The sequence below is a fragment of the Xenopus laevis genome, chromosome 3L, assembly GCF_017654675.1.
Source record: "Xenopus laevis strain J_2021 chromosome 3L, Xenopus_laevis_v10.1, whole genome shotgun sequence".
Classification (NCBI taxonomy): domain Eukaryota; kingdom Metazoa; phylum Chordata; class Amphibia; order Anura; family Pipidae; genus Xenopus; species Xenopus laevis.
The window spans coordinates 92,431,457-92,454,037 of record NC_054375.1 but is presented as its reverse complement, the minus strand read 5'-3'; the positions used below and the strand labels follow the sequence as shown (position 1 = coordinate 92,454,037).

The window sequence follows — 22,581 nt, the reverse complement described above, 5'->3', positions numbered from 1 at the left end:
GGATGTTTGCTTTTACACTAAATAAGGGCTTATTTAACCAAAAATGTTGTGAAATTAAACACATTGTAGCATTATTGTACATGATAGCACTATGCAGAGAGACACCAAGTGAAGATATTACACTTGTTGTTTTGCTACTGGCTTTGAACTCTACAGAATGTGAATACATTTCTATTGTATGTGTTAATACCAGGAGGCAGAAACTTGCTACTGGTATTTGTGTCACTGGGAAGCCTCTACTCATGTAGGCTCATTTTAGAAATATACCCCCAAATATTCGTCAATTTACCTGATGTATTACTTTTATTCTCATTTTGCTTTGCATACAAACAACTTTTCTTATTTTAAAAAAACTGGTGACACAAATAGGTTACTGGATATGAAGGTTGGTTATTATAATATATAAAAGTGACACAACTGGTTCTGCTGGCCATACATTATATAAATTAACACTAATGGATTTTTATGGTTGCTGGAACCAAAAATGTATAAATGATGGAAATACAGAATACTGCTATTGTAAGTACATTTTTGGCCAAAAATATTTACAGCATTTTCAGCAATGCAAAAAAAATGTAATGCCATTTTGGCCCATGCTAGTGAAGTTATTTTTTCTTTCCTCTTTTTCCTTTCTTCTTTGGTTCTCCAGGCCAAGTAAAACCACGAAAGCTTAGGCAGTCCACAGCATTGTGGGAAATATAGTAAGCGTTGAGCATGGCAGCTGGACTGAGTATATCCACCTCTGGTTTTGGTGCTTTAGTCTTCTTTGACTTTTTTGACTTCTTGCCTTTGCTGCTTGATTTACCTGGACCTTTCGTTTTGGGACTTTTGGTAGGCTAAAAATCAAGAAACAGATAAATATCTTTAAAAAATAGTAAAAAATGGTAGAATGTAATTTAAATGGTACAAACTGCACTACAGCTGCATTATTCACCTAAATAGCATGGTTCAGTCCATGAGATCCAACGGACGCCTGATGCCCATTGGACAGCTCCTCCAGTAAAAGGAAAAATGGATAAATCTTGATACAGCAGAACTATAAAAGGGGAATATTAACATATGTGTCACCTCAAGGAAATAAACTTTCTACATATAATCAGTTATGTGTACTTCTTGGTTTTTCTTTTTTTTCTTTTTTTAAATAATCAGCTTCCCTGCTCCCATAAATCTTTTGGGCAGGAGCTTCCTGTGCCTTGAAGATGTATTACAGCTCACTCTTTCAAAATAATCTACTCCAACACAAATTTTGCATCCAGCGTGTAGAGAGACAGAATTTGTGTTGGAGTCGGTTATTTATTTTAATCTTTCTAAAGGTTTTTATTTAAACGTTTACAACAACAAAACAAAACAAACCAGAGATACTGCATTAAGTGCAGGCGTTAAAGTACAGTATAACATAAATCACATTATTATACTTATGTAATTCAGTAACCGGCATTTTCAGCCCATTGAGAGGATTATCAAATATCAGTTGTGTGTGTCATGTTAGGTTTCTACCTCTGGGCAGGCTTCGAGCCAGGGGCCCCACACCGCATCAAATTTTTGGGGACGTTGTCTGGCCATATATGTTAGTTTTATCATGGGGAGTTTACTGTTTACCAATGTACTCCATGCCTTTACTGTGGGAGGAGCGGGGTTCATAGTCATTTTTTTTCCATAAAAAAGTAGGGATCTTAATAGTGTTCTAGTTTTAATGCGGGGAGCTAGATAGATCATATACTGTCCTGTCAAACAGATCTCAGGGGTTAGAGCTCCTGGTAGTAGAGCCTGTGTTGTTATATATTTGACCAGGTTGGTCCAGTACTTATGGATTATCGGCATGCCCATAGCACATGAAAGAGACCCGTATCTGGGGCTTGGCATTTATAGCAGTTTGCGTTAGGATTCCTGCCCATGGCAAGTCTCAATGGGGTGATGTATGTTCTGTGAATAATTTTGAATTGCACCATTTTGTCCCTGGTGGAGATGAGGGAGTTTGGAGTCGGTTATTTTTAAAGAGTGAACTATAGTACATCTTCTTGGCAAAGGAAGCTCTCTCTGAAAAGGCGTATTAGAACTAATCACCAATCAAAATTTGAAACTGACTTCTACATGGTGAGACAGATTGCTGATAAGAGCATAGAATTGTTTAATGAATATATTCAGAGAGATTATTTCCATTAGATTCAATTTATGTTATGTATTAATTTTTCTAATAGCTACTCTTCAAGGTCAAGTTCACAAACTGTTGGAAAGAGAGTTTAGCACTAACCCTTTAGCTTAAAGGGGATCTATCGTGAAAATGAAAATCTAATATAAGCTTCGTCTCACTGAAAAAAGACACTTTCTAAATACAATCATGGAAATTTCATGGAAATTGGAAATTCTGAACCATTTAAGAAATAATCAAGTTACTCTTTAGTATATAACTCTTCACAACCTGTCACTCTTCATGCTGAAGTCTGGGTCAGATTTTGATTGACAGGTAGGTCTAATACATCTTTTAGGGGGCTCCCTTTTATAGCAGAATAACTCGAATAACCAACTCCAGCACATAGAAAATGTAACAAAATAACAGACTCTGGCAAACACCCTGCAGGCAGAGAAACATGATTTCCATCAGAGCCGTTTATTTTTAAAGAGTGAGCACCTAGATTAAGGGTGCAACCCCCCAAAGAATGTGTTAGACTTAACTGTCAATCAAAAACTGACTCCACCTACTGCATGAAGACAAAATGAAGAGAGTCAGGTTGGGGGAGAGTGACTTAACTAGACTATTAAGTACAGAATTTTTAATTGATTATATTTACAAAATTTCAGCAAGATGAAGCTTATATTAAATTTTCATTTTCACGATAGATCGCCTTTAAGTGAGCTATATATGCCCTTTAGTTCTTAAGGAAGCTTATGTACTGGCCAGATATTATTATCAACTGTATCAAACTCTTCCAGTTAAATACTGTGTACTTTGTTTTCTTTTTTTTTTTAAAAAAAAAACATAATACATTTTTATTAGTTTTCATAGGTTAAAACAGGAGTCAGGGAAGGGATATTGGTCCCGCCTGGGGGTTTCTTACAATTGCCATAGATCAAACAGTTAATTCTCAAGATATCTCATACATTTCAACTTTTATCGATTAGATGAAGTTCAATCACCCAAGATATTTAGTCCTTCCTTCCATGGCTGCCAGATTTTATCGAAATTTATCGGGGCAGGTATGTGAGTTTGATCATAGGGAATATATTGTTAACCTGATTTTGACACATTTTCAGTATGGGAGCTCTGGGCCTCATCCATCTCAAAATTACACACTTTTTTGCTTAATTTTGTAGACCTCTAGCAAGACGGCTCATGTGCTTGCGTTTGACGGCTCAGTGAGGGGACAGCAGTGGGAGGAGGGCCAGTTGTGTTGAGAGATATGTTGTGACCGCTCTCCAAAAGCTTTGTATATGGGGGCAATGCCAGGTCATGTGAAGGAAGTCCGCCTGGTCAGTCTGACACCTGTGGTAGTTGCTATTGTCCCTTCTGCCAAATCCACACAGTTTAGTAGGTGTGAGGTAGACTTGATATTGGGAGGATATTAAAAAGTTGTATAGGTTGTCACTTGTCAGTCACCTCCTCCCATTGATCCTCCCCCAGGTCTCCCAATGTGTCCCGTCATTTCAGGTAGGTGCGGTGGAAGGGAGATGCTGGGGCTAAGACCAGCAGCCAGTAAATTTGCAGTGTGCTTTGTTTAGGCCTTGCAAGTATTAAGTTCTATTGTATGTGATTTCTAGCATCACTGAAAATTCAAACTAGTATTGTTGTCCACTTAAGCATATGTGATCAATCTAATTTTACATATTGCTTGTGTAAGGCTTGCTTCACACTCATGATTAGTTACCTGATATAAAAGAAGCAACACTTATTTTTCAAGAGAGTTGTGTTGGAAAACATTTTCTACACATATATGTCAGCAAGCACTAACTAGAAATGGCAAGGGAAGGTAGTGAAACCATTTATTTCTGTAAGAGAGCCTTGTGAGTTCCTGACTGAAACAGGTCATGCTTCTTGAGGTAAAACAAGCTGCATTAGTTATGGTCACATTGCCTCTGTTTTGGACTCTCATATTAAGCAAGTAATTGAATCTATATACTATTTGATTATAAGTGGATTATTACATACCTGCATGTGATTTGGACTTCAGAAGAATAAATGGAGTTAGAGAGCAGTTTAACTGAAATTTGACTGCAATTGTATAGCGTAGACATCTGTATACAATGGAAATAAAATTGTTTTTATCAAGATTACCATTATTAGTCAGCTGAAGATCCATTAAACGTTAAATTATATTTCCATGTCTGTAAGACCTATATAAAAATAAAGATGACGTCACAGGAATGTTAGAATTGACCAATAGAAGCATAAAAGTTAATAAAAACACAGTTTGCCAGAAAAGGAATATAGAAAGATTTGTTTTAGTGTAATCAGACCGCATATTACTTAAGTCATTGTCAACGTACCACGGTTTTAGAAAAGACTGTTAAAAAAGTACCCTAATGGCTGACAGTAAAATTTTTCTTACAAGCACAGATGGGGCTGCTCTCCTAAACATCATCATGTCTTTTTTTTAAATATTGTTTTTATTTGGTTTTACAGATGTTATGACATAAAAGTAAAACATAAATTGTATAACAAACTAACTTAAATAAAAGATAAGTTAACATAAATACAACTAAATCAAAATTGTGGCCTTTAACTAATTATGTATACCAAGTATATCATTAATGTAAAATCTGGAAAGAGGCAAAAGAATAAGACAGCAAATGCAAAAACTATTAAAAAAAACCTAAAAGCTGCTTATACTATAATATATATTATACTATTCAGAACCCACTCCTATTCACTGTCAAGTCTCTGATTCAATTCAGTGCATGATTGCTAGGGTAGTTTGGACCCTAGCAACCAAATAAAACCTAAAAGCTGCTTATACTGTATAACATACTAGATGTTAGATTAAAATTTAACTCATTTTTATCAACCCAACTACCAAAAACTTGGTTTAATAACAAATATACACTTCTTTTAATTACTACAGTCTACTGATTTGTAGTATTTCAGTTTATTAGAAGGGGACATCATGGATAGTGAGAGACCCACCTTAAACAGCACAGGGCCCAGTTCTGAGCTACTTGAGTCTCAACCTATAGCTTAATAGGGAACTTTTCATGAAAATAAAATTGTCCATTTGGACAGATATGATGAAAATAATTTGCAATTTGTCTCAATTATTTCACCCAATTTCTTACATAGAAAGATAAAACATCATGAATATGAACTCCAGTGGTCTACTGTACAGTTTGATGCCCAATAAGCATAGATTTTCCCGGCTGCCAGTTAACCTTCTGTGAACAAAGCCTATATGTGTATTATATATCGTGAGGCCCCTTAAATATACAAAGACCCTGGAAAGCCATATGGCTTTTTGTTAAGTGCACATTCAGAAGAATCCAACAGGGATAAAGATGTCTTGCTACTCCAAACTGCAGCTAAGAAACACACAATATTGCATGAATAAAAGTGCAAGAAAATCAGATACAATTGTGCAAATTAATGAAAAAACTAAATAATTGATCCGACAGCATGACTAAATGCTAAAATACCTTATCCAATAATCATACTGCAAAATAAAGTTAGCAGGACATAACACATTAAGGGGCACATTTACCAAGGGTCGAATATCTAGGGTTAATAAACCCTCGAATTCGACCCTCGTGGTAAAATCCTACGAATTTGAATATCGAATTCGTAGGATTTACTGCAAATCCTGCGATCGAAGGAAAAATCGTAAAAAAAAAATCGAATGATTCAAAGGATTTTAATTGATCGATCGAAGGATTTTCCTTCAATCAAAAAAACCTTAGAAAAGTAATGGGGAAGGTCCCCATAGGCTAACATAGGCTAGGTTTAAACTACCGAAGTATGTAGTCAAAGTTTTTTTTAAAGAGACAGTACTGAGACTATCGAATGGTCGAATAGTCTAACGATTTTTAGTTAGAATCGTTCGAGTCGAAGTCGTAGTCAAAGGTCATAGTAGCCTATTCGATGGTCGAAGTACCCATAAATACCTTCGAAATTCAAAGTTTTTTTACTTCGAATCCTTCACTCGAGCTTAGTAAATGTGCCCCTAATTAACAATGCAGCATAGCTAACAGTAAGGGGCAGATTTATCAAGGGTCGAATTTCGAAGTAGAAAAAACTTCGAAATTGGACCATCGAATAGAATCCTCCGACATTCGAAGTCGGAGGATTTTATACATCGTACGATTGTATTCTGATTGTAGAACGATCGTACTCCGATCGTATTTCGAATCGAACGATTTTATCGTACAATTTTCCCAAAAAATCCTTCAATTAAAAAAAACTTAGCAAAACACACAGGAGGAGGTCTAAACAGCAATTGGGCAGGTTTAAGTTGGCGAAGTATTGAAGTCGAAGTTTTTTTTAAAGAGACAGTACTTCGATTATCGAATGGTCGATTAGTCGAACGATTTTTACTTCGAAGTAAATTCGAAGTCGTAGTATCCTATTCAATGGTCGAGGTATCCAAAAAATTATTTCGAATTTTTTTACTTCGAAAATTCCCTCAAATTCACTTCGACCCTTGATAAATCTGCCCCTAAGAATATAGAGCTGCGTTACCTTATTCCTTCGCACAAACAAGACTCCCTTAGGGTCAGATCTCCATCAGTGGTAGTTTCCTGCAACCAAACTTTCATATCACTGCTGACCCATTCTCAGTCACTATGGAAACGCGAGAAAGCGCGCATAACGGTGTTGCTATGGAGAAACGGAAGTGCTTATTTCCAAAGTGTATGGCCACTTGGGCTGTAAGGACCAGTAGGAGACGTCTTTGTCCTTTCTAACCCTCGCGCGCAGCTATGTCACGTATGAGGTCGATGGATGTACAGAACGTAGAGTGTAATCTAGTAAATACGGAGCGTTGCTCCACAGCAATTTACAGTCGTACTGTGCGTTGAGTAACGCGTAGGTTGAGTGCGGCTTTTAAAACTGCCAAGCACAATAACACGTAATAAGTGTGACTATTAAAAAATATTTTTCGAAGTCTTAAAGTTACATAATGACAGTAAATCCCATCCCATAACTCAGAGCGGATGGTAAAATGAAAGATTGAAATTTGCCATCAGTCCCTAACTCTTCCTAGTAGACAGTATCTGCAAACCCCTCCCCTTGCTCGTTAAGCCAATAATTATCCCTACTGCAGTTTCTCGCACGCCCCTCTCCTCCCAGAAACGCCCGCTGTAATGCTTCGGCAAATCATTGCTGGCCCCGCCTATTGTGGCTCAGTGCTTTCATCTTTTCTTCCTGTACAGACAGTCTGTAACTTAGAAACTGACAGCCGTCTGACTACAGAGAAGTCCAGCTGAGCAGGTCAGTAAGCAGCTTCTGAAGGGCTTAGGTGTTGTGTCTAGTAATTGTAGGCCCTGTCATGGCACTTAGCTCATACCTTCCCCTTTACTGTATACACAACTTATTTCCCCGACCCCACCATTTCCCTCCGAGTTGTCCTGTGTAATAATTAACCACTATCTCTGCATTGTACTTTAATCAGTATGTTGCAGGCATTTTTTTACATTTTACAATGTACATAATGATCAGTCCTGCTCCTGCTTATTATTTATATGGTGCAAATATGCAGAGTGAAGGCTGTCCCTTGCCAGTTTAATTCTGTGCCTACAGAAGATCATGTAAGGCCTCATTTCAGTTCCACAATATGGTGGGGGAATTTTTAAGAGAGACAGAGGATGAGAGGTATGCTGGGAGTCACTGCTGGAGTTTGTGTTAAAAATCCTGGGGCCACTGTGCCATGAGAAAGTGGGCTCATTGCTGGAACCACTGTGCATGGAGCTACTAACACAGTAACATAGTAGATAACATGAGCTTGAAAAATACTCATGTCCATCAAGTTCAACCTTTTTTTCCCAAATGAGCCCTCCTAACTGCCAGAGAATCAGTGATAGCAAGTGCTTAGGGGTAAGCCATCTGCTACATGTGTGAATGCTGCCCTAGACCCTGGTGCTTCATGACCCCTGAGCTCCTCTCTCCTAATGACTATCACATTATTGGATGCTTCATCTGAGGAGTTAGGACTTCAGGGTTACAATAAAGTTGATCCAGAGGAAGGCAAAAAAACCTGAAGCCCCTCCAGTTTGCCTAAGAGAGGGGAAAAAATCTTTTGGAACAGTCCCTGAATCAGCTTTGTACTAAGAGTTAATTTCAGTAACCCTGTATTTTTCTGTACCAGTGCTGGGTCACTGCTGAAACCATTGCAACATGATACTGATTAAGCCATCTCATTGAATTACAGCTACTGACATTCATGGATCTCTCATAAAGAATAAAGTCTAAGGGTCAGGCCACACTGGGCGTTTTGGTCACCTGGCGACTAGTCGCCTCGTTTTTGCAGCAACCAATCTCCCCAAACGCCTTCCCTCACTCTGCGCTGGCTAAAATGAAAAAACTTTGGCGCTAATCACACTCATCGATTCGTTTTCCGAAGTTGCCTCACGAGGAAACTTTGTGCGTTTTTTCATTTTAGCTGGCGCAGTGAGGGAAGGCGTTTGGGGAGATTGGTCGCCTCAAAACGAGGCGATTAATCACCAGGCGACCAAATCTCCCCAAAACGCCCAGTGTGGCCTGACCTTAATGTGAATCCACTACACTGATCTTTTGATATAAATGTGCAATTAAAGGTGTATGTTATAGAATGGCCAATTCTAAGCTACTTTTCTGCTGGCCTTCGTGATTTATTTTTTTATAGTTTCTTAATTATTTGCTTTTTTATTCTGACTTTACAGCTTTAAATGAGGGTCACTGACCCCCATCTAAAACACATGCTTTGGTGGCTACTAATATATTGTTATTGCTACTTTTTATCACTCATCTTTCTATTCAGAACCCACTCCTATTCACTGTCAAGTCTCTGATTCAATTCAGTGCATGATTGCTAGGGTAGTTTGGACCCTAGCAACCAAATAAAACCTAAAAACTGCTTATACTGTATAACATACTAGATGTTAGATTAAAATTTAACTCATTTTTATAAACCCAACTACCAAAAACTTGGTTTAATAACAAATATACACTTCTTTTAATTACTACAGTCTACTGATTTGTAGTATTTCAGTTTATTAGAAGGGGACATCATGGATAGTGAGAGACCCACCTTAAACAGCACAGGGCCCAGTTCTGAGCTACTTGAGTCTCAACCTATAGCTTAATAGGGAACTTTTCATGAAAATAAAATTGTCCATTTGGACAGATATGATGAAAATAATTTGCAATTTGTCTCAATTATTTCACCAATTTCTTACATAGAAAGATAAAACATCATGAATATGAACTCCAGTGGTCTACTGTACAGTTTGATGCCCAATAAGCATAGATTTTCCCGGCTGCCAGTTAACCTTCTGTGAACAAAGCCTATATGTGTATTATATATCGTGAGGCCCCTTAAATATACAAAGACCCTGGAAAGCCATATGGCTTTTTGTTGAGTGCACATTCAGAAGAATCCAACAGGGATAAAGATGTCTTGCTACTCCAAACTGCAGCTAAGAAACACACAATATTGCATGAATAAAAGTGCAAGAAAATCAGATACAATTGTGCAAATTAATGAAAAAACTAAATAATTGATCCGACAGCATGACTAAATGCTAAAATACCTTATCCAATAATCATACTGCAAAATAAAGTTAGCAGGACATAACACATTAAGGGGCACATTTACTAAGGGTCGAATATCTAGTGTTAATAAACCCTCGAATTCGACCCTCGTGGTAAAATCCTAAGAATTTGAATATCGAATTCGTAGGATTTACCGCAAATCCTGCGATCGAAGGAAAAATCGTAAAAAAAATCGAATGATTCAAAGGATTTTAATTGATCGATCGAAGGATTTTCCTTCAATCAAAAAAACCTTAGAAAAGTAATGGGGAAGGTCCCCATAGGCTAACATAGGCTAGGTTTAAACTACCGAAGTATGTAGTCAAAGTTTATTTTAAAGAGACAGTACTGAGACTATCGAATGGTCGAATAGTCTAACGATTTTTAGTTAGAATCGTTCGAGTCGAAGTCGTAGTCAAAGGTCATAGTAGCCTATTCGATGGTCGAAGTACCCATAAATACCTTCGAAATTCAAAGTTTTTTTACTTCGAATCCTTCACTCGAGCTTAGTAAATGTGCCCCTAATTAACAATGCAGCATAGCTAACAGTAAGGGGCAGATTTATCAAGGGTCGAATTTCGAAGTAGAAAAAACTTCGAAATTGGACCATTGAATAGAATCCTCCGACATTCGAAGTCGGAGGATTTTATACATCGTACGATTGTATTCTGATTGTAGAACGATCGTACTCCGATCGTATTTCGAATGGAACGATTTTATCGTACAATTTTCCCAAAAAATCCTTCAATTAAAAAAAACTTAGCAAAACACACAGGAGGAGGTCTAAACAGCAATTGGGCAGGTTTAAGTTGGCGAAGTATTGAAGTCGAAGTTTTTTTTAAAGAGACAGTACTTCGATTGCTACTTTTTATCACTCATCTTTCTATTCAGAACCCACTCCTATTCACTGTCAAGTCTCTGATTCAATTCAGTGCATGATTGCTAGGGTAGTTTGGACCCTAGCAACCAAATTGCTAAAATTGGTGAACTGCTGAATAAAAAGCTCTACATCATACTAAAATCTTATTCAATGGTGAACAACTTGTTGAAAGTTTTATTTGTATATTTAAGGCAACTTGTCCCTGACTTACTAAAGTCTATTAAATATTTTATGTGTAATGAAATAGATGTTACATAAATGATACAGTAATTTGAGTGATTAGCACAGATAGTGTAGCAGAGGTCATGTTCATCTAATTTGCTCTGCATTTTCGTTCTGTTTCCAGGATGAAGGAGTGGTGGATTCAGGTTGGACTGCTGACTGTTCCCTTTCTGGCTGTCTATCTGCACATCCCTCCTCCTAACTTCTCCCCGGCACTTTTCACATGGAGGTCAACAGGGGCATTCTTTAACTTTCAGGAGCAAAAGATTTTCTACATAGGTGACATATATATCGACTTTTTCCTCAAACTAACTCAAGACCTGTTAACCAAGATACTTTATTAGGAATACAGAGAACAAAATAGGAATTTATGTGCAGTCCAAATACCATTCTATGTTTGTAAATAAAGTGAAACCGCAATTTTACATTCCATAATATATTTTCCTATTTACAATTTCCCGGATTTTACACAATTTTTTTGTGGTCTCCTGAATAAGTAAAATGAGGGTGCTACTGTTTTTTTAGATGTCCATCCAGACTAAGCAGATTTATTTATGAGTTCAGAGGACATGGAAGATGGCCATACTACTAGATCAAATGTGCCCAGACTTTACTGATGTAGGGACCACTTTAAGTGATGCTATGCTATGCTATTAAGATCTACCACCTAGTATTTCTATACTATATTTCTATACACTTAGTATTTCAATAGAAAAGGTGACTAAAAAAAAGAATGAAAGCAGCAGACAGGTCACTTCAACAGTAATAATAGAACACCTCCTAATTCCTCATTTTTAAACTTAAAGCCTCTCAAATAATTCTTTTTTCTGAGGTCACAGTTAATGTCACTTCTCCCCCTCACTGCAGACCAATCAGTTACTCTGACATCTGCAGTGACTTGGAGCAGGCTTCATATGTGCATTACAGACTTATTTCCTTCTTGTACAGGTATGGGACCTATTATCCTGAATGCTCGGGAAAACGGATCTTTCCATAATTAGGATCTTCATACCTTAAGTCTACTAGAAAATCATATAAACATTAAATAAACCAAATAGGCTGGTTCTGCTTCCAATAAGGATAAACTATAGCTTAGTTTGGATCAAGTAGAAGGTACTGTTTTATTATTACAGAGAAAAAGGAAATCATTTTTAAAAATTTGGATTATTTGGATAAAATAGTCTACGGGAGATGGCCTTTCCGTAATTCTGAACTTTCTGGATAACGGGGTTCTGGATAATGGATTCTATACCTGTACTTGGTAATTACTTTGAACCAGAATTCATGAGAACCAATTTTGAAAGCTCAATATTTGGGTTTGGGAAATGTATTGGCTATAGTAGTGCAATGGGCAAAGATATTGGCTATATATGGTAAGTGTTTGGGAAAATAGAAGTGGGATTATTTCTATTTACATAATGGATTTTTATAAAAATCTGATTAATTGAAAGCAAGCAGGAAGGTTTACTAATTGACATTTACTATTTTGTTTCTTTCTTTGACCCTCAAATATGTCCGCATTTTTATGTCCGCATTTATATATATATATATATAATTTAACGTGTTTTGTATTACAGTGATAGGCTCAGTTGATCAGGAGTTGATGTGAAGTTAAGCTAACTAAAGGAGAATACATTGATAGGCCAGCATACATTTTTAGCTTCCATTTATATTCTGTTACATTAGTTTTAAGACATTGCTTACAAAATGTGGATAAAAAATGTTCCATTTTTAACAGATTCATGGGGGGCTGTTGGCAGCTCAGATATTGTTATTCTACTGCATGGCTTTCCAACCTCAAGCTATGACTGGTACAAGGTGATTTTTTTTTTACTGCACTACTATTAGAATAATCTGTTTTACTTAAAAATATATATCATATATCTATGTAGGGTTATTTTCCATTAATATAAGAAAATAAAGGCTCTGGTTTTCTTGCTGTAAAATCAGTGTTAGCTATATGTATTTATAAAATTAGTTATCTCAGTGGAAGATTTTATGTAATAAAAGGAAAAATAATTATAAGCAACTTATGTATACACACTTCACAAAGTGGCTAACATTGTCATTCCAGCTGTATAATCCATAAACAGGATGAGTACAGTGTTCATGTAATTTTTTAATGCAGCTAGCCTATAGTTTTTGATGATGAGTTCTGTGTGAATATGATTAGTAATGTATGTTCTCTTTGTGCCACAGATTTGGGAGGGTCTTACCCAGAGATTCCATCGAGTGATTGCTCTGGATTTTATAGGGTTTGGTTTCAGTGACAAGCCAGTAAGTATGAGCATGGATTTTATAATTTATCTCGTGTTAATGCCAGAATTGCAAATACATTATTGTTTGATGACCCGAACTGAAAATGTTATGAAATATTGTATATGACAATATCTGTATATGTATGGCCTAGTTCAATGGGACCTTTGTATGTAGACCGCATTGAGTGTTAATTCTCTAAAGTTGTTTGCTGCTGTCTAAAGGTCCTAAACCTGATCCGAGTATGGCAGTATGTCATTGGCAGTTGATATGTTCCCTGTTCTAATTAAGATCATTAACATGTATTGCAACAGTGCAAATGACATCCCTACAAACCTAACTGGAAAACAACCATGCATATTGGAACAGATTCTGTCCATTTTTCTGGAATTTTCATAGGACCATTTTTTTTTAGGATACAACAGGCTTGGAGAGATTGATAAGTACAGTTGTAAACTTTTATTTTGCAGAGACTCCACCGGTACTCTATTTTTGAACAAGCTAGTATTGTGGAGGAAATGATTAGTCACCTTGGCCTGAGAGATCAAAAAGTAAACATCCTGTCCCATGATTATGGAGATACAGTTGCCCAAGAACTGCTCCACAGGTCAGATCAATTTTCTGGAAAGCATTGTAAGGACTGTACTCTAGGCTGGTGTGAAATTCCTTGTGAATGATTATATGTGTTACACATCTAAATGGGCCATTTAAATTATACCTTAATTTTTTGTTATGTTTTGGTCAACAATAAAAGATCATATTTCTTTTTTAATGTAATCTATGTTAAAAATTCAGAACATATAAAGAGGTAAACATTTTGGTTTATTACTGCTTGAGCCCATCTTCCTGTCTTGAGGATGTCAGTGATAGCTTAATTTTTATCTCTACTTGTGCTGCATATGTATCTGTCTTCAGAAAGCTTGTTCAGTAAGGTTAGGGCCAAACCAGTGGGATCTCGGCCTGTGCAGAAAAGCAGGCAGAGAATCCACTCGTCCGCTGCTGCCTTCCCGATGTGAAAACATTACCTCGACTCGCATGCAGGCAGTCGTTGTGGCCCTAGCCTAATGTAACTGCAAGCAAGGGAAAAGACCAACGAGAAGATTAGTCGCCTGTGATAAATCTCTTCTTCTGTGGGCGACTGATCTCCTGCAAATGCTTTCCTACTGGCAATAATTTAAATCGCTGGTGGAAAACATACATGTTGCTTCAGTTTTCTCATGAAGAAACCTCAGGAAAAAGAAACCCCCGAAAGTTTAGAATATTTAATTAAAATATATTTACTGCTGGGCATGGCTGTCAGTTTTAGTACTGGGGGTTGTAGTTCAAGAGCTGATGGAGGGCTGGTGTTGAAACATGCTACATCTAAAATTTGGTTATGTGACTACTACAGTCCAGGAGTCCAGTATCAAGTGATTGAACAGGACACTGAGATGATAATTTCATTACTTTAAATTACCAGTAATTCACATCCTATCAGTTGGCACAGAACAAAACTAGCAACACAATCTGTAATGTTATTTTTAAAAAAATAATTACATTAGAAATAATTTAGACACTTTCCCATGCATGTACCATACATCGCTTGACATTAGATTTTTTTTGGACTCCTTTTAAGCAGTTTGTATTATTGCATTATCTTAACAATTGCATGTACCTGTAATTTTCAGAGTGAATCATAAAATATTTTTTACATGTTTTTTTCTCATGTTTATTCAATCTAGGTATAATCACAGAAGAACAGGACATATAAATATAGGAAGTTTATGTCTCTCTAATGGAGGTAGGTAGTTTAGTTTACAGCTTTTAATTAAAATACATGTCATTTAAAGTATAGCCTTATACTACATTATTATTATTATTATTATGGCTTAAAAATTAACTTTTTTTCCTACAGGTATCTTCCCAGAGAAACACTATCCCAGGCTTATTCAGAAGGTAAGTCCCCAATTCAATGTCATCTGAAACTTCCTTTTTATTTGCAGTACAGCACTATGTTGATAAAGACATTTTGTAACCCAATTCAGTTGAGATTAGGAATGGCACTGGTGTGGTGTAGCCTTACTACATAGCACAGAAAGAGTACCAGTTTAGCAGTAATGGGCCAGAATCAGTTTGTTGAGAATTTTCTCTGTCTTGAACTCCATAGTACACAATAGGGCTTTTAATAATCGTGGTCACAATTTTACTATAAATATAAATGTATAATGAAATAAGATGCAATAGAAGTTAATGGGGAAGTGTATATTCACCATACAAGCAAGCTGATAATGGTGTTTTTCTTCCTCAATTATCGGCCTTTCATGATTTATTAACTTGTTTAAAAATTAATGCATCATTATAAACCTGAAATGGGTTCATCATGATTGCATTATGTTAAAGGTAGGGATGCACCGAATCCACTATTTTGGAATCGGCTGAACCCCCGAATCCTTCGCAAAAGATTCGACCGAATCGAATCCTAATTTGCATATGCACACTAGGGGTGGGAAGGGGAAAACATTTTTTACTTCCTTGTTTAGTGACAAAAAGTCACGTGATTTCCTTCACCGCCCCTAATTTGCATATGCTAATTCGGATTCGGTTAGGCCGGGCAAAAGGATTCGGCCGAATCCGAATCCTGCTGAAAAAGGCCAAATCCTGGCCGAATCCCAAACCGAATTCTGGATTCGGTGCATCCCTAGTTAAAGGGGAACTGTCACCTTAAGAAATAATTCCAAATTGTTTTCTATCATGTTAGTTGAGCAAAATAAACTTGATTACACTAAATTTATTATTTAGATTTTGTTTCGATCAATCTTAGAATTACACAATCACAGCAAGCAGGCAGGAGCCATTTTGTGACAATTTGTTATAAAGACAAATTGTGTATCACCCCAAAAACTTGTGTATGCATCAGAAAGGGGGACCTAATGACCATGCGCAATGCCCTACACAATTATAAAGTGTGATGGGGGAAGGGGCAATGTGAGGAGTGCATGGACATCTAGAAATTACTAAATGGAAAGTGAAAGTAATTCTCTGACCCACATGCGGGGCAGGTAAAATTTGATTGACAGCTCAGATATTTAAACACCTTTATAACAGGTATGGATGTTTTGATAAAAGAATTTGGTTTCCATGTTCAATTTGCAAAGGACTTTCATTAGACAGTTTTTTATGAATAGGTGACAGGCAGGCACGGACTGGCAATCTGTGGGTTCTGGCAAATGCCAGAGGGGCTGCTATAGGGTGCCATAGAAAGTCACTATTTAGTGGGCTGGTGGGGGCTGTTTGGGCCTCTGTGTGGGCTGATTGGGCCTCTGTGTACCTGAAATGCCAGGGCCTATTTTAATTCTCAGTCCAGCCCTGGTGACAGGTCCACTTTAACAAAAAATTATAGGAAAAGAAATTGTGATTGTGTGAAAAGTCGCCATTAGTTGCGATTAGCATATCTCCAGCATATTTAATGGAGACCCCTGTTCTCCTTTTGTTACACTTACATGTTACTTGTATGTTACACTTAGGGGTTTTTTTTAATCAGAGGTCGAGTTGTGTTTTCCACAAAAATTTTTGATCAAAAATAGATTTTTCGGGTTAAAAAAAAAATAGTTTTTTTTAAAGATTTATTATACCTCAACCCTGGAAATAGCTTGAATGTGAAAATACACCATTTAAAATCTGTCACGGTCATGTAGGACTCAATGGCAGAAGTCCCTTGAAATATTTGAAGATGTTAATAGCCTTGATGATGTTCGAGTTTTTTCATCGGGTTTCACTCAGTGATACAAGTTTTTTTTCACTGAAAACTCGATCAATTCAAGTATTCGAATTTAAATTAGAAACCATTCGAGTTGTGAGTTCTTTTGAGTTCATTCGAGGTCCACTAAGCTCACAGTTCTAAAATTTGACCTTTGATAAATAACCCCATTAGCCAATCTTTTTGGCCTTGATCCAAATGCCCCTTTCCTCAGTTTATATAAAGATGTGATTTTCAAAATCAACACACATAGGCCCATTTGCTAAATCTATTTGCGGTTTCAGAAAATACTTGCGTGTATTTTTTGCATCCATTTTTGTTAATTGTGTCAAAAATGCTAACTCGCTTTTGGATAAGTTCACCTATAGTGTGAGCGAAACACATATAATATAATATAAAATATAAGATATTAGAGGTTTTGTATTTCTGTTACATCTTGTACGTACAGAGACCTAAATGTTTAATTGATGTTCTGTATAATATAACAATGTATCATTCTGAATTTGCTCTTTTCAGGTGCTCAAAGATGGTGGGATATTTTCACCAATCCTCACAAGGCTTATGAACTTTTATTTCTTTACCAAAGGGTATGGCTCATACGTAACTCTATAGCTCAATCATGGTTGCATAAACTAAATAAATAATTAGAAATCATTTGTTTCTACAGTAAGTTAGACAATGTGGAAACACTAGGCAAACAAAATTTTTGTGCTCAGAAAATGTGATACTTAAATACAGCAAACCAAAACTTTCCCATAACTTTATTTAACATTAACACACCTGCTTCATACTGAGAGATGCTGTGTGTTCTCCTCACTGGCAGTGTCCTGTTGCAGCCCACCTACCCCTTTTAGGCTAGTGCCACATAGGGCATGCGTTAGTGTCCTCTCCTGCATGCCCTAGAACTGTTGTGTTGGGTCGGGTGAAGGTACACTTGCCTGTTTTCAGCACAATAATGCAAACTCTTGCATTTTGTAAGCCGTTTGTGCCTGTACAACAGTTCCGGGTGCAGGCAGGAGAAGGCGCTAATGCCCAGTTAGGTGCTGATTTTCAGCCTGCGTATTTCAGCAGACCGATTTCAGCCCCCTAGAGGCACTAGCCTTAGGGATATTACACATTGGTGATTTAAGCTGTACTCTCATGATATGATTTTTTTCTAATTCACAACACTGGGACATTGTTAACTGACCTGACCCTATGGGGCCTGTAACAACAGGAGTACATGTAAACACTGTTTGCAGATGAAAGTGGACATGCACAGGTTTATCTGCATTTGGGGTTTACATGTGTTCCTGTACAATAAACACAGAGTACAATAAACATAGAGGAGACTCAGGTCAGTCAAATGTGCCTGCTGTGGAAGCCATACAATAGAAATGCATTAAAATACCCGTGTGCAAGAGGCCTTCTTATCAGCCCAGATACCTGCAATGAAGCATTGAACCCTCCCTGCTCTTCTCTTATCATATTTCAACAGGACCTGTTAACCTTAGAAATAATTTCAAACTCTTTTCTATTATGTTTATCAAGCAAAATTAACTTGACTTACACTTAAATGATTTCAGTCTTGGACAGGCACCATTTTGTGAACACTGAGAGTGATATTCTGAGACAATGTGCAATTGCTTTTCAGTATTTGTGGGTTTTGAGTTATTTAGCTTTTTAATTAAGCAGCTTTCCAGTTTGCATTTTCAGCAATCTGGTTGCTAGGGTCCAAATTACCCTAGAAACCATGCACTGATTGGAAGATAAATAGGGGAGAACTGAATAGCAAGATGAGTAATAACAAGTAACAACAACAATAAATGTGAAGCCTTACATCGCATTTGTTTTTAGATGGGGTCAGTGAATATAAAACTATAAAAAATAAATAATGAAGACCAATTGAAAAGTTGCTTAAAATTGGTCATTCTATAACATACTAAAAGCTAATTTACAGGCGAACCAACCCTTTAAAGTGGATTTGTAATTCAGTTGAATCCTAGGTTTGCAGTTTGGCACATCGTTTGTAATCAAGAGGTAATAAAAAATTATTACCATCATTCTTGACAGTATAATTTCTTTTTTCAACAGAATCAGCGAGGTGTTTGGCCCTCATACACAACCCTCGGAGGCAGAGTACTGGGACATGTGGACTGCCCTTAGGAATAATGATGGAAACCTGGTGATAGATAGGTAAAGTACAAAGGATTAAGGTGGTTCTTAAACCCCTGCACTTGTCCACCACCAGCTTTTGTATCCATGTTACATTATACACTATATTGCCTATTTATTATGCTGTGTAAAAGCAATATCGACCAGAAAAAAAAAAACGCATAAAAAGCTGTGTAAAATAAACAGTGAACAGTGATCAAGATTTGTACGCTATCTGAACGCCATTATTGTTTACCACTTCAGACCTCACGTAGTCCATTAAAGTCAATTGGGAAATGTAAGCAGCAAGCTACTGTAGGTCTGCCAGAAGTCACTTTAGGAAAAGCTATATAAAAAGCTGTGATAGATTGTTGTGTATGTTTGCATATCTCACATTGCATTGTCAAGCGGCTAATTACAGTTATGCTGGATTTGGTCAAGGAGGTATGCGGTCGCTAAAAATAAGTAGATAGCTTGATAAGTATGCTGTTTTTTATGCAGCAAATTTTGTTGCATTTTTTACACAGCTTTATAAATAAGCCCATATATGTTAAATATATCCAGACACCTGCCTGCCCAGCATATCATTCCCTATCCTCTGCTTTTGGGACGTTTTTCCACTATGTTTTTAACATTGTTGGTTGGTTTGACCCAAAAGACTGCTGTACACTACGCAGTGACCTCTCTCACGGCTCCAGTACTGCACAGGTCCCATGATCATGGTATGCTGCATATAGAACTGCACAGTACCCCCTGCAATTCTTGGTACCTTACTAATGATATATTCTTTAATGTACCCTACTGGTTTAAGTACACTCTTCAGCTTCTCTCTACCAACAGCCACTACAGTCTTGCCCTTTTACTGATCAATTGTTAAGTCCTAAACATAATAGGAATTATGTGCAGAGCATGTCCTGGCTGAATAATTTAACTTCTGGATGCCGTGAATATAATGTTTAAATGGAAATCATTAGGCAGTGCTAAAGACCTGTATCTTCTTTAAAATTCAATGTATGAAGTTCTACTGTACAGATTGTATTGATATATGAAGACAATTCCTGTACGTGAATATGAATGTGTGGAAATGGCTGTTTAAAATGCTTGTGTTTCCAGTGTTTTACAGTTTATAAACCAGCGTAGGAAGTACAGAGACCGTTGGGTTGGAGCATTAATCAATACATCAGCTCCATGTAAGTGTTTGACAGCTAAAAGTCCACATTATTTTGTCACTCTTCTTGGGTCATTTTATTTATTATAGCCTTATTTAGAGGTCCTAAATTGTAAGGACTTCTAACCATGGCCCTCATTAACATTGTATTTGTCAGTATTTGTATGTAATCTGTTTGATTTCCACACTTCTGTTGTATAGTGCTGAAGAATATGTTCGCACTTTATAAACACTTATTAATAATATGAATAATCATGACAGTCACAATTTTAAAATGTTTTGATATAATTGATATAAACTGCATGATGTTAGGATAGCTAAGTAATTGATATTCGTATCATTCAATGTAGTTGTGGCCATTGCCAGAAGTGACCTTAGATCTTATTGAATCCAAATATGAATCGATATATAACATATTGTAAGTGAATTGCTTTGCCTGTTTGTACAGTAGGGTCATTTAGAATTTGGTGAGGTATTAATAGCCATGCTTCTTAGAAAAATCCCACTCCAGCAGATGTCTCTAGTTCCTTTATATCAGCAATGTTGATAATCTCATGTTATTTGCAGATAGAGTAATCTGATCTTCTTGATAATCTTTTTAAAGGCAACACCGTCTGTTGACCTGCTTAATAAAGGACTTAAAGGGGAACTATCACAAAAATTAAAACTTAATTTTGGATTCAGCATACCGAAATAAGAAACTTTCTAAATACAATCAATTAAAAATTCTGTATCGTTTCTGAAATAATCAAGTTTATTTTCACCATCCCTCTCTCAGCATCTGTTTCTCCTCATTCTGTCTTCATTCAGGAGTTGGGTGTCAGATGAATGATCCAATATATCTTATAGGGGGCTCCTTTTGCCTAGAAGATGTATTATAGCTCACTCTATTAAAATCACCACAAATCCTGTGTCTCTACGTGCAATATTTGTGCAAAAGGCAGTTATTTTGTTATATTTTGTTTGTACTGGAATCAGTTATCTGAGTGAGCTCTAATACTTCTGCTTGGAAAGGGAGCCCCCCCATAAGATATATTGGATCATCCATCTGACACCCAACTACTGCATGAAGACAGAATGAAGAGAAACAGATGCTGAGAGAGGAATAGTGAATATAACCGTGATTATTTCAGAAACAATGCAGGATTTTTAACTGTATTACTTGCTTAAGTATGAGGAAGCAGCTTATATTAATAATAGTTCGCCTTTAAGCACATGCAATAAATGCAACAACATTTTTGTTTTAGAATGGATTTTTATGCAATCAAATTAAACAATTTATTTAAAAAAAAAAAAAAAAAAACAATTTGGCATTAGACTCTTGCCTCTAGACTCTGGTACCTGTTGACCTGCTGACTTGTGCAATGTTCTTTTTTTATATATACCCTTATAGGGGTTGAGCAGACCACAGTACACATCAGAAGCTTCAAATAATAATCCATGCAAAGATTGTCTCCTAGAACATTTACAGTTTTCAGGCTGGCATTATACCAGGCATATGCAGTGCCTCATAGTTCTTAACCCCCCCCCCCCCCCACAGGCCTGTATGACTGATATCTGCCCAATTTTCAGGCAGGATCATTGACTCTGCTCATTCAGTAAATAATTGGCAACCCCAGTGAATTTGCCTTTTGTTGTTTTGTTTGTCCTTTTAAGGTTTAAAATATATAAAATACATGAAAACATGATTGTATTATTCATCTTGCTATGTAGAAAGTGTATTTAGGATAGCTAAGTGTTCACTTTAGATATAATATATGTCTGTGTCTTTCCAGTTCTAGTTTTCGCAGTTTATGTAATAAAATCTCATTAGAACATTTAGGGGCCCATTCACTAACCTCGAGTGAAGGAATAGAGGAAAAAAACTTTGATTTTCGATTGTTTTTTTTGGCTACTTCGACCATCGAATTGGCTACTTTGACCCCCTAGTTCGCCACCTAAAACCTACCGTGGCCAATGTTAGACTATGGGGAAGGTCTCCATAGGCTTTCCAAGGTTTTTCTGATCGAAGGATAATCGTTCGATTTGAAGGATTTAATCGTTCAATCGAACGATTATTCCTTCGATCGTTCGATCGAACGAATTGCACAAAATCCTTTGACTTCGATATTCGAAGTCGAAGGATTTTTATTCGGCAGTCGAATATCGACGGTTAATTAACCTTCGATATTCGACCCTAGGTAAATGTGCCCCTTAATATTCTCAGGTGATATTCATTATTTGTTTTAGGCAGATACTAAAAAGTCTTGATTTCACAATACTACTGGCATGTATGATAGTCATATTATATATTTATATTCACAGTGCATCTTATTTATGGACCCTTGGATCCTGTAAATCCTCACCCTGAGTTTATAGAACATTACAAGTAAGTAAGACAAATAGATTGCCGTGTATCCAATGTAGGTATGGCATTTGTTATGAAGAATGCTCCAAAATACAGGAATGCCATTTGCCTTACAGTTTTTACCTTGTAC

At 36.7% G+C, this 22,581-nt stretch overlaps 2 protein-coding genes across 6 annotated transcripts in view; one reads left to right on the top strand and one right to left on the bottom strand.

Moving 5' to 3' along the window:
• Positions 1-290: 290 nt before the first annotated feature.
• Positions 291-7,221, bottom strand: LOC121401523 (small lysine-rich protein 1-like). Of its 3 annotated transcripts, none has more exons than XR_005966314.1 (4): positions 6,662-7,221; positions 4,271-4,329; positions 935-1,036; positions 698-836 (listed from the first exon to the last, which is right to left on the bottom strand). XR_005966314.1 is itself a non-coding variant. In XM_041586595.1 (4 exons), the coding sequence occupies exons 1-4, from the start codon at positions 6,736-6,738 to the stop codon at positions 802-804; spliced, it is 300 nt and encodes a 99-aa protein (XP_041442529.1). In that variant the 5' UTR covers positions 6,739-7,221; the 3' UTR covers positions 698-801. The 3 variants fall into 3 exon arrangements, 2 of the variants coding, with proteins under 2 accessions (XP_041442530.1, XP_041442529.1); XM_041586595.1 differs by lacking the exon at positions 4,271-4,329 and adding an exon at positions 4,145-4,230; XM_041586596.1 differs by lacking the exons at positions 935-1,036; positions 6,662-7,221 and having other exon boundaries at positions 291-836; positions 4,145-4,280.
• mest.L (mesoderm specific transcript L homeolog) overlaps positions 6,831-22,581 on the top strand; it is a 20,317-nt gene continuing 4,566 nt past the window's right edge. Inside the window, exons 1-12 of one of the 3 annotated variants that reach the window (XM_041584786.1) lie at positions 6,831-6,849; positions 7,354-7,411; positions 10,936-11,090; positions 12,550-12,629; positions 13,011-13,088; positions 13,538-13,674; positions 14,789-14,847; positions 14,962-15,002; positions 17,320-17,390; positions 18,877-18,978; positions 20,050-20,126; positions 22,409-22,472. In XM_041584786.1, the coding sequence (XP_041440720.1) occupies positions 10,937-11,090; positions 12,550-12,629; positions 13,011-13,088; positions 13,538-13,674; positions 14,789-14,847; positions 14,962-15,002; positions 17,320-17,390; positions 18,877-18,978; positions 20,050-20,126; positions 22,409-22,472 (863 nt within the window). In that variant the 5' untranslated portion in view covers positions 6,831-6,849; positions 7,354-7,411; position 10,936. 3 annotated transcript variants of the gene reach the window in all.